The 13,267-nt window shown below is 34.4% G+C and overlaps 1 protein-coding gene across 1 annotated transcript in view; it reads right to left on the bottom strand.

Moving 5' to 3' along the window:
• The window catches only part of CDC73 (cell division cycle 73), a 106,595-nt gene that overhangs the window by 81,067 nt on the left and 12,261 nt on the right, over positions 1-13,267 (bottom strand). Inside the window, exons 6-7 of the mRNA XM_055333933.1 lie at positions 11,374-11,462; positions 1,533-1,749 (exon numbers count right to left, since the gene is read on the bottom strand). Coding sequence (XP_055189908.1) covers positions 1,533-1,749; positions 11,374-11,462 — 306 coding nt within the window. The remainder of the gene's footprint in view (positions 1-1,532; positions 1,750-11,373; positions 11,463-13,267) is intronic.

The following is a 13,267-nucleotide window of genomic DNA, read 5'->3' as shown; positions in this document are numbered from 1 at the left end:
TTCAGAGGATGAAAATGGTATACAGAAAGACTATCAAAATAGTTGCTTCTGATTTTTAAAAATGTTAATGCTCAAAGCAGCAAACCTAGCTACCAAACAATTTTTAAACTATTAGTTTATTCCTTAAATTGTAATGTGATGGCAACAACACTAAATTAAATTAGAGCACTAAGTTTTGAAATGATGGTAAAACCCTGCCACCTAGAGCTCAAAGAAAATTGTTCATTGCGGTTTTTGGAAAATTTAATGTTTGGTCTAAAAGTAAGATGGAGCACAGCACCTGTTTTATTATTCCTTCACTACAACATTCAATTTTTTTGGCTATTATCATGAACATTAGTAGAACATAGGCAGGTTGCAATATTCAACTATTACCCATATTATACAGTGAAAATGAATATCAACATACTACTGTAAATAAGAAAGCTGAAATTTATTTATATTCTCAGATTTCCCTATTATTCTAAGCTCTGGGGAATGATTCCTAATCTCGACTTTATAAAATATGTCAAAGTAGAAAAGGACGAAAATTCTTTACTTCATACACTCTTTTAGAGTAACCTAATTCCTACTAATGCAACATAGTAAATTTGCCTTGACTTGCCAAATGACCAACGTCAAAGTTTGCTTTCATTGGTAACCTCACACACCTCTACAAACTCTTTTACGAAATCATATTAACAAATGTGCATCAATGGAGAATTAACATTTAAGAGAAAATTGGGAGGTGAGGGGGAGAAAGATGAAAATATGTCAATCAAACAGAATCAAAGCAATCTTTTTGGAGATGCATTAAGATACCAAACATCCAGTATCTTTCAAATTTTTGTCCTTAAAAATTTAAAGTATACATCTCCTTTAACCAGAAATTTGCTTCTAGGAGTTAATCTTCTTTTCTTGTATATACATAAATGCACAAAGGTACATGTACAAAGATGTTTTTTAATGCATTATTTCTAACTGTAAATAGAAAGGGAAGGACACACAGAGGGAGGAAAGGAGGAAAAAAGGTAGAGAAAAAAAAAAATCCCACATTCCTAACAAACTAAAAAACAAACTACCTAACGCCATTAATAAAAAATAAATGAATACTGTTATATCCACACAACAGGATATAATGTATGAAATACAGAAATAAATGACTGCTAATTTTCATAAATTTCTACTTTGTGGGGAAAAAACTAGTAACAGTATTAATTACCACACAGCTGGCCATCAATAGTCCCTGCTCATTAGGTTAAAGCAAAAATCTAATCAACAAGAAAACTGGGCTATTTGTTGGATTTACAAATGAGGTATCAGTCAAGGGGCTTGCACTGTAATTCAGTCATTTTCATCAGCTTTTTTGGTGACCAAGATCCCTAAATACTAGAATAGAATGGTAAATATGGCCACTTAAAAATCTACGTTATTATTGATCTTTCTGAGATAAAACTTGAAAATTGCTCCTAATAGTAAATTTTAGCCAATTCTATAACCAACCACAGATTAGATACACATGATCACTCTAATGAATGAAATACTTTAATTACCTTTCCTGTGCTCTGTAAGATAGTTGTTCGTGTCCTCCACACTCTCTCTCTGCTGACAATATCCCGTGTCACATCTACCTCAGCATCCACAAAACTTCTCTGTTTAAGGGCAGTTATATCATCATCTAAGTCAGTCTTGATAGTGGATCTTTTCTTAGCCATAATTTTGGCTTTGATTGCAGCAATTTTTTCCACTGACATAGCTTCAGACAAAGACCTGAAAGCAAATTCTTTTTTTAAAATTTTTATAGCAAGGATCTCCTGAGCACATATTTTCTTACGTTTATAAGTTCTTGGTAAATATGCTTTACATGGCAATAATTAAGATTTCTTCTTATCTAAAACTTACATACTTGGCATTTAATAATCATCTAAGATCTATCAAGAGTCCATGTAGAAATATTACTCCATGAGCAAATCAGTAACTTCTTAGAAGGATCAATACAACAAAAATCTTCACTTGTGTTTATCACTTCCCCCGCAAAAGGCAGAACCTATTAATATAGCTGTTTTCCTTAACATTTTCTCAGACTTTAATTTGCCAATGCCTCTCTATACACACAAATTGTAAATACAAAAGCACACACCACCTTGTGGGTATGTATGTGAAAAACTCATTCTGTAAGAATTTAAAATTTAGCTTTGCCTTGAAATTTATTTCAAGGTTTCAAACCCGTATGTCATAATATGTATAATACCCATTCTATAGGTGACAGAGGGTTTTATATGCCACATCAACATATATTCTATTTACTATCTGAAAGATTAAGCTATATTTTGCAGTTTTCTTTTTCTTTTCTTGATTTTCAAATACCAGGCAAGATAGCAAACAGGGGCTATGCTTTGAGAACTATAAAAAAAAAAAGGCAACGCAAAATATACATTCCATTAAGGTGGTTAGTTTAGTGTCATTTTTCACAAAATGAGAATAAGAGACAGGGTTTGGGTACCTTAACATTTGACAAAATTATTACTCTAATCACAAGAGGATAATCTTGAAATACATTTAAACAACACCTGGAAAACGGACAGGAATTCCTGCAGGTTTAAATATGGTAGTATTAGTATACTAACTTATTAATATGGTATGAAAGTACTTTATAGCAGATGCTCAATATGCATCTAGTATTTGACTCATTTTATATAAGGCTATGCAATTTTTCCTTAAGATCTAAAGCATACCAGCATAATTTAAACTCAAATACTTTTCTAAATTATAATCACACATGAATTGGACTTTCAATCATGGGAGTTTTACTTCCAGCTTAAATGAAGTAGCCAGGACTGGATTAACCCTCCTGCTTTAAACCAACCAGTTAAAATACATAAAACAGCAGCTTACTAAATACCTGGTATCAAGCAATGAAAGACCATAATCACTGACAAGGGAAAACCAGATAAAGTGAGCCCTATGAATGCTGCAGTTTGCTACTTTTTAAGTTTTCAAAATGGTATAGGGAGGAGAATCCAGGCAAAACTGAGTGGATTACCTAATTTGAGAAATGGAGCTGAGAGTCCAGCAAACCAAGGTGGCTGAAATTGATAGGCCTAAGTACCTGAGACAAGAGCTGCAATGAAGGTGCCCATTGAGTATTCAAGGAGAATACAGATTAGCACAGGAGTATGAGGAAACAAGAGCTGGGTATAGAAACTATCCAACAGGATTAGAGGGAACAATGCCTAGGGCTCACAGAGGGTGAAGAAAAGTTCTTGTTCCCACCAGCCAAACTGAAAACCTCACATCCATGGGGCAGTAAGTAGAGTACTCCGAATGGTTTTGTGTAGGCAATGGGCAAGGAATAATTATCCAAACTTAGTGCTGCTCAAATAACAAACCTTAAGTCGAGACACAAAAGGAATAAACTATTTCCAAGTGATGTTACTATATTCCAAAAACAAAACTAAAGAAAATTTAGAAAAATATAAAAATACCTAGCACTCAGTATGGTAAAATGCAAAATATCTAGTACCCCAAGATCACAGGTATGTTTGTAAAGACACAGGAAAATGAGTGGGAAAGAGGAGAAATCTAAATCAAAACCAATTATAAACGGATAAAGATGCAGGATTAGCAAACAAAGAAATTAAAATAATTATAACTCTATTCCACATGTTCAACAAATTAAATAGTGACATGGATTATATATTTAACCAACTTGCACAGATTAAAAAAATATATAATGCTGGTGACTACAAATACATCACAAACATAATTAGAGAATATTAGTGAATGACACTACAGAAAGTATCCAAATGAATAGGGGAAACACCCCCCAAAAGAAAAAAAAAAAAGATTTTAAGAAACAAAGCTAAAAACCTTCTAAGTTCAATAAAAATTATGAACACAAAAATTCCCTCAAAAAGCTCAATGGAAAAAAAAAAAAAAACCCTCAATGGACTTCAAGCACTAGAACCAAGAAGAAAAGGCCACATTATGTGACAATTAAACAGCTCAAAAACTATAATAGAGAAAACTTTTAAAGTACTCAGAGGAAAAAAAGGACACATATCATTACAAAATTTTAAAAATTAAGAAAATAAGGATGACAGCAAACTTCTCATCAGCAACGATGCAACTGAGAAGACAGTGATATAATTAACATCTTTAAAGTACAGATGGTCCTGACTTACAACAGTCTCAGAATTTTTCAACTTTACAATGGTATGAAAGTGATAATGCATTCTGTAGAATACTTTGTACTTCAAATTATGATCTTTTCTCAGGCTAGTGGTAAGTATGTGGTACGATGCTCTCTCATGATGCATGACAGGGGTAGTAAGCCACAGCAATCAGTCAGCTGTGTAATCACCAGGATGATAAATTGATACATTTAAAATTATTCTGTACCCAGACAACCATCCTATTTTATATATACTTCAGTACAGTATTCAATAAATTACATGAGATATTCATAACACTTTTATTATAAAATAGGCTTTATATTAGATAATTTTGTACAACTATAGGCTAATGAAAGTGTTCTTCTAAGCATATGTAAAGTACCTGAGGCTAAGTTATGATGTTTGGTAGGTTAGGTATATTCATTACATTTTCAGCTTACAGTATTTTAAACTTAGGATGGGTTTAACAGGATGTAACTCATCTTAAGTTAAGGAAGACCTGCACTTAAAAAGATATAACTTAAGGGGCACTTGGGTGGCTCACTTGGTTAGGCATCTGCCTTTGGTTCAGATCATGATCCCAGGGTCCTGAGATCGAGCCCCATATCAGGCTCCCAGCTCAGCAGGGAACCTGGTTCTCCCGTTTTCTCTGCCCAGCCCACACTCATGCTCGCTCTCTCTCTCTCTCTCCTGCTCTCTCTCTCTCTCTCTCTCTCAAATAAATACATACAATCTAAAACAAACAAAAACGATGTTATGGGGCACCTGGGTGGCTCAGTGGCTGAGTGTCTGCCTTTGGCTCGGGGTGTGATCCCGGAGTCCCAGGATCAAATCCCATATCGGGCTTCCTGGAGGGAGCCTGCTTCTCTCTCTGCCTATGTCTCTGCCCCTCTCTCTCTGTGTCTCTCAGGAATAAATAAATAAAATCTTTAAAAAAAAGTAATAATAAAAATAAAATAAAGACTTTTTAAAAAAAAAGTTGAAAGAATTCATCACCAACAGGTTTATTTAGAATCAATCACAGCACAAAAAGAAATGTTGAAAGAAATCTTTCAGCAAGATGGAAAGAAACACATAAATAGATTTGAACAAAGAAATGAAGAACAATGGAAATGGTATCTAGGGATTCCTCAGTGGCTCAGTGGTTGAGCCTTTGGCTCAGGGTGTGATCCCAGAGTCCCGGGATCAAGTCCCATATCGGGATTCCTGCAAGGAGCCTGCTTCTCCCTCTGCCTGCGTCTCTGCCTCTCTCTCTCTCTGTGTGTCTCTTATGAAGAAATAAATAAAATCTTAAAATAAATAAATAAAAAAGAAATGGTATCTAAATACGGAAGTTTTTTTTTTTAATATTACTTAAAACTCTTTAAAAGATAACTAAAGAACAATAAATACTGGAGCTTACAACACATACATACATATACCATTTTAAGGTTCCCATACTACGCACGAAGTAGTGTAACACTTGCAAGTAGACTATGATAGTATAAACCGTGCATAATAAAAGTCCTAAAGCAAATACTAATAACAAAACAGTTATAACTAGTAAGTCAACAACAATAAGAAAAAACATAATTACAGCCAATATCCATTTATTCTAAATAAGAAGTCCAAAAACAGGACAGAGACAAACAAAAAAATAAGCAAAATGGACTAAAACTAACCACATCAATAATCATATTAAGTATAAAAGACCTAGACACACAAGAAAAGCAAACTATAAAGACACATAGATCAGCAGCCTGGGTGGCTCAGCGGTTTAGCGCCACCTTCAGTCCAGGGCCTGATCCTGAAGAACCCAGGATGGAGTCCCACATTGGGCTCCCTGCATGGGGCCTGCTTCTCCCTCTGCCTATGTCTCTGCCTCTCTCTCTCTCTCTCCTCTCTCTGTTTCTCATGAATAAATGAATAAAATCTTAAAAAATAATTTTTAAAAAGACACATAGATTAAAAGCAAAAGGATTCCAGTTTTCAAATGAAAAGTATTCTGGACATGGTTGCACAACAGTACAAAAAGACTATGAACCACACACTTTAAAATACTACGATGAGAAACTTTATGTAATTTTTTTTACAACTATTTTAAAAGTTTTTTTTTTAATTTTTATTTATTTATGATAGTCACACACACAGAGAGAGAGAGAGGCAGAGACATATAGGCAGAGGGAGAAGCAGGCTCCATGCACCGGGAGTCCGACGTGGGATTCGATCCTGGGTCTCCAGGATCGCGCCCTGGGCCAAAGGCAGGCGCTAAACCGCTGCGCCACCCAGGGATCCCTTACCACAACTTTTTTAAAAAGTGAAAGGTTAAAAAGCCAAAAAGAAAGCTGGAGGGAGGCCTAGGTGAATATAAATAAAAGTAGATTTTTTTTTAACAAAAAATATTGCCAGAGATAAAGGTCACTCCATAATGATAAAAAGTTATACTCATCAAGACAATAAGACCCTAAACCAAGTTTCAATACCTATCAAGGATTCAAAGTTCTATAAAATATAATCATACTTTGGAATAGATTCGAAATCCGTAGCAAAGATCTTTAGAAAATTCCAAATATTTGGAAACTAAATAACTCACCTGCAAACAATCCATGAGTAAAAGAAAACATTAAAAGGGAAATCAGACAGTAATTTTCAACTGAATGAAAATGAAAACACAACACACCAAAATATGAGATGCCTCTAAAGCAGTAGAGTGTAAGCTGAATATTGATTTCCCTCTAAGAAATCATAAAAAAACACAGCATATTAAATCCAAAGTAAGCAGGACACCCGAGCGGCTCAGTGGTTGAGCATCTGCCTTTGGCTCAGGTAATGATCCCAGGGTCCTAGCATCTAGTCCCACGTTAGGTTCCCCACAGGGAACCTGCCTTTCCCCCTCTGCCTGTGTCTCTGCCTCTCTGTGTCTCTCATGAATAAATGAAAGGATAAATAAACAAACAAATAAATCCAGAGTAAGCAGGAGGAGTAAATCATAAAGATCAGAGCAGAAATTGAAGAATCAAAAAAGAGGGAAAAAAATAAAGGAAAATCCCAATCTGATTCTCTGAGACGATCAATAAAATTTGTCCATTTTGGCCAGGCATTAAGGAAACTAACAGAAAACACACAATTGCTAATATCAAAGAAGGAAAGAAGGGACACTGCTACAAATTCTAGACATCATAAAAGGGCCTTATGAACATTATGCAAATAAATTCGACAATGTAGATGAAATGGACAAATTCTTTCAAAGAAAGAATGAGATGGGATGAGTACTGGGTGTTATACTATATGTTGGCAAGCGGAATTTAAATTAAAAAAAAATTTCTTTAAGAGAGAGAATGAGAACCAGAATAGACCTATAATTATTAAATTAAATACATAGTTGAAAACTTTGCCTGAAATATATGAAAATAAATAAAACTATTTATTTAGTTATAGTACATATAGTACAGACGGCTTCATCAATAAATTTTCCCAAATGCAGGAGGAAATAATACCAATTCTAAACAAACTTTTCCAGAAAATAGAAGAAAAGGAAATATTTTCCAACTCATTCTGAGACCAAAATTATCTTGAAAGGAAACAAGACAAAAACATTTCAAGAAAACTATAGACCTCATAAACATAAGGTACAAAAATTCTATATAAATTTGTAAACATCTAATTCAACAATACATAAAAGAATACTACATCAAGATCGTGGTAGGCAACCACTGAAATGATTAATAATATCCACCTCTTGGCATTCACACCGATGTGTAATCCCCTTCTTGTGGCAGGGGGTGCCTAACCTTGCTTCAAACTTGCTTCTAACAAATAGAATGCTGTACAAGTGTGAGGATGTCACTCTGAAGATTTGGCTATAAAAAAATTACTTCTATCTTGCTTGATAGCTCTCTTGTCCTCCTGCTCGCTCACTCTGATGAAGCATGCTGTAATACTGTGAAATATTCTATGGAGAGATCAACTGGGCAAAGAACCAAGGAACTCCTCTAAGTAACACCTGAGGAACTGAGGTTTTAGTCTAACAACCAATCCATCAGGAACTAAATTCTACCAACAACCACATGAGTGAGCTTAGATGCAGATCCTTCTCCTATCAAGTCTACACATGAGAACACAGTCCTGGCCATCCTGCAATGCTATGAGAGGCACGAAAGCAGAAAAGCTAACTAAAGCATCCCAGGACTCTTGACCCACAGAAACCATGAGATAATAAATATATGTTGGTTAAGCCACTATGTTTCAGGTTAATTTATATTCAGCAAAATAACTAATAAAATAATGAAATATAGTTTATCCATGAAATGCAAACATCAAAAATTAATTTAAATAACTATATTAACAAAAAACCATATGATCATTTCAGCAGAATCAGAAAAGCTCACTGTGACAATAGCCAACATTCCTTTCTCATAAATTCTCAGCAAACAAGGAACAAAAAGATTATTTCCTCAACTTGTTGAAACAAAGAAACCTAAGCTAACATGCTTACTGGTGAAAGAGTGGTTTCCCCTAAGATGAGGAACAAAACAAGAATGTAAAAAAAAAAAAAAAAACAAAACAAAACAAGAATGTCTAATCTCACTGCTTCTTCAACATTGGATTAGTGAGGAATCAGCAAGTCTAGCCAGTGCAATTAGGCAAGAAATGAAAGGGATAAAAAAGAAACATGTATTTTATGTGTAGACCACATGATTATCTATGTAGAAAAGTTAATAAGAGCTACCAAAAAAATTACAAGAACTTATCAATGAGTTTAAACATGATTCTAGGGTACAAGATCCATCCCCAAAGATCGACTGTATTTCTATCCTAAGGATAAATGAAGAATTGAAATTTTTAAACGATCACTTAAAATAACATCAAAAAGTATGAAATATAAAAAAAGATGTATAAGACCTATACACTGAAAATTATGAAATGTTAAAAGAAACTAAAGATCTAAATACCTCCATTAATAAACAAAGAAATAAGTATATAAATCAGAAGACTCAATATTTCTAAGATGTCAATACTCCCCAAATTGGTCTGTCTACAGATTCAGTGCAATCCCAATCAAAATCCCAGTAAGCATTTTGGAAGAACTGACATGTTAATTCCAAAACTTTTGTGGAAATGCAAAGACCCTGAAACGGCAAAAACATCCTTGAAAGTGAAGAGCAAAAGTTGGAAAGCTAACACTATCTGTTTTTTTTTTTTAAGATTTTATTTATTTATTCATGAGAGACAGAGAGAGAGAGAGAGAGAGAGAGGCAGAGACACAGGCAGAGGGAGAAGCAGGCTCCATGCAGGGAGCCTGGCATGGGACTCAATCCCTGGACTCCAGGATCAAGCCCTGGGCTGAAGGCAAGCACTAAACCGAGGTACCCTAGCTGCCCTGTTTTTAAAACTTATAAAGAAACAATAATTACAATTTGATACAGTCAAAAAGACCAACAGATCAACAGTACAGAATGGGTCCGGAAACAGACCTACGCATGAACAACTGATTTTTCACACAAGTACAAAAACAATTCATTGGGTACCAATAGTGCTGAAATGCACAAAACTGAGCTTCAATATCTAGATCATAAAAAAATATATGATTTTGAGCCATACTGTATATCCTACACGAAAAACAACTGAAAGTAGGTCACAAACTTAAATGTAAAACCTAAAACTAAAAAATTCCTACAAGAGAATATGAAATAATCTTTGTTGGCTTTGCTTAGGCTATGTCATAAAAATTTAAACAAGCTGCTCTTCAAAAGGTAGCCAGGAGAATGTAAAGACAAATCAGAATGGGAGAAGTTATCTGCAAAGCCTCTGTATGAAAAAGGACTTCAACAAACCTTCAAAACTCAATAGTAACAATCCAATTTAAAAAATGTACAAAAATCTGAACACACTTCATCAAACATGGTAAAATGGCAAATAAGCACAAAAAAATGCTCATATCACTAATCATGAGGTAAGTGCAAGGTAAACTCACAATGAGATACCATCTCATACCTATTAGCATGGCTAAAATTAAAAAGCCTGACCACACCAAGTGTTGGCAAGGCTGTGAAGAAACTAGAACTCGTATGTATTCATGTTACAAATATGAAATAGTACACTTTGAACAGCCTGATTTCTTAAGAAGAAAGACTATACCACTACACAATTCACTCACTCCTCTCCTAGGTATTTACGCAGTGGAAATGAAAACATAAGTCCATAAAAAACTTGTACACAAATGCCCATAGTTTTAGCTGCAAGAGCCAAAAAACAGCAACAAGTAAAATGTCCATAAATAGGTGCCTGGAAAACAAGCTGTGTTATATCCATACGATACAAAAATGGACTACTCAGCAATAAAGAACTACTGACACATCCAACAATATGGATGAATCTCAAAATAATTATGCTAAGTAAAAGAAGCCAGACTCCCACAAAAGTACATACTACATAATTCCATTTATATTTAACTCTACAAAACACTAATTAATAGTAACGGCAGATCACTGGTTGCCTGGAGAGGGAAGGATGTGGGGATAAGAAGAGTGGAATCTTCTACCTAAAAGGTACACAAGAAATTTATAGAGGGATGTTATATTCATTATCTTATTATAATGGTTTCACAGATGTATACATATGTGAAAGCTTATCAACGTATGTTAAATATGTACAGCTTATCGTTATATGTCAGTCGTCTTCGATAAAGCTTTTAAAAATCAGCATTGAATTTTTAAGTTTGGATAAAACTTCCAAAGCATTATATTGTGCCAAGGAAAATTAAGAAATGATTCTAATTATAGTAAAAATCAGAGATCAACAAAGTAAGACCACAGGCCAAATCCAGCCATGCCAATTCTTTTATGAATTAAGAAATCATAGACTACTTTCCCTACCACAAACATTAGTTACAAAAAAAACCCACATGACCTTAAAGCAAAAAGTATTTAGTATGTGTCACTGTACAAAAAAAGTTTGCTGACCTCTGCTATAAATCAACAAGAGATCACAAAATAAATGAGTGGCTTGGTAATAGAGTAATTTTAAAATGCAAAGATCAATATGGTAATAGAACCCAGAAGGCTTTCATGAAAGCATAATTAACGTTGAATCTCCCTTACCATAAAACAGGCCCACACATCTTTTGAACTTTGGGCACAGAAGCATATAATGAATGTAAAAGATAAAGATAAATGGAGTTAACATATTAAAATCTCCTTTCCCATATACACTTAACACTTTCTACTAAAGAAAATCTTACCTAATCTGTTCAGTCTGTACAATCCCTTCTTTGTGACCCTCCAAACGAGCAGCCAATCTCTCTTTATCAAGGCGCACACACTCTTCATCCTGAAAATAACCACTGGTTAATATTTTAAATTTTTATTTAACTTTTAGAACAATAACAAATTACATGTTCCTTACATAAGTTCCTGCCTATGACATTCCAAGCAACACTGGCCTTTAAGATTACTTTTAGTTAAACACAACAGTAATACATACCTGTTGGATCACATAAGAACTGATTAAAAAGCTTACCAAAGAACTTCAGCAACTTTTTTCTACAATTAAATATTCTTCTCCTAATGTATCATAGCTACTTTCATTCATAAAGTATTATACCACAAATAAATTCCTTTTCTTCAGGAAGGTTTACTACTAAATTTTATGAAAAGCTTTCATCAGTCAAAAATTTCATTTTGGAGATAGTTTTGTGGATCTGTTGCCCCAGGTCCTGAATCCACCAGATTTTTGATGACCAAAGTGAAACTTGAATGGTTTTCAAAGCATGTTCCTTAGAACATCAGGCATTTCCTACAAAGTGCCCCATGGGCCACTTCTCTGAATTCAACTTTGGTAGCTCACCTTTTCTCTATGTTAGAATTTCAGATAAAATTCAGTCTGAAAAGCGGTTAAAAACAAAACTTGATCTAGTTCAATGGCCACATTCAACAAATGAGAAAAACTAAGAATCAGAGTATCTATGGCTAACAAAATATAATATTGTATAAAAAGAATCAGTATATTCAATGTTGTGCTCCATCCAATTCAGGCTCTAATATTAACCTATCATTTAAACAGACATTTTGCTGACATAAATGCAAAGGCAGTATTTTAGCAAATTGCATTAAATTTTAGCCATGTGTAGTGAAGGTATAATACAAATCATTCAAATTCCTTAGGAAACTACTGATTTTAAAGACAAATGCGGCCTAGATTTTAATCAGATCAGAATCTTTGCCCTCAAGATTTCTCTCTCCTAGCATAATGCCTTGCAGGTTCCCAATATATATCTACTGAACTAAAAACTGTTTATGTAACACAGCGTTTATGTAACTCATTTTAACTCTATAAATACTCCGGAAAGAATTTTATTATACTATTTCTTGCTGATTTTTCAAGTAAATGGTATCTTAGCAAATTAGTATTTTTTGACATGTTCAATTTATTTCAAATAATTAAACTGTAAATTCTGGTTTTTCCTCTCAAATAGTATCTCTAAATTCACACATTCTGTTCACGGTGGGTCACAACCTTCTTTCATACAAAGAGCTGGTGAAAACTTCCACTTTACTGCTGCAAAATTTGTAGTCAGTATATATAGTAGAATGGCTGAAAGCCAGACTGTCTAGGTTCTAATCCTGGCTCCATGAACCTCAACCCTCAACAAGTAATTTAGCCTCTCTGAGGGGTTTGCTTATTGATGACATGTATAGTACTGCCAACTTCAGGAGGTTGTGGTTGAGAATTACGTGAGTTAATATAAAATATGCAAAAACATCACCCAGAACAGAGGAAAAACATGAGTTAATTATCATTATTATCATTAACTAAAAAACATCAAGTCCATGTCTCAGAGTATGCTTATAAAATTACATTGTTTTTTTTTTGTTTGTTTTTTTATGATAGTCACAGAAAGAGAGAGAGAGAGGCAGAGACACAGGCAGAGGGAGAAGCAGGCTCCATGCACCGGGAGCCCGACGTGGGATTCGATCCCGGGTCTCCAGGATTGCGCCCTGGGCCAAAGGCAGGGGCCAAACCGCTGCGCCACCCAGGGATCCCATTACATTGTTTTAAAATTAAAATTGTATGGTTTTAGCATCAAATTCTATCAGTGATTCTACAGAACATACTTACTAACAACCCTGCCATTT

The sequence above is a fragment of the Nyctereutes procyonoides genome, unplaced genomic scaffold (assembly GCF_905146905.1).
Source record: "Nyctereutes procyonoides isolate TBG_1078 unplaced genomic scaffold, NYPRO_anot_genome, whole genome shotgun sequence".
In the NCBI taxonomy this organism is placed as follows: Eukaryota; Metazoa; Chordata; class Mammalia; order Carnivora; family Canidae; genus Nyctereutes; species Nyctereutes procyonoides.
Note: the sequence above shows the minus strand (reverse complement) of the source record. Positions and strands in the feature narration are given on the sequence as shown.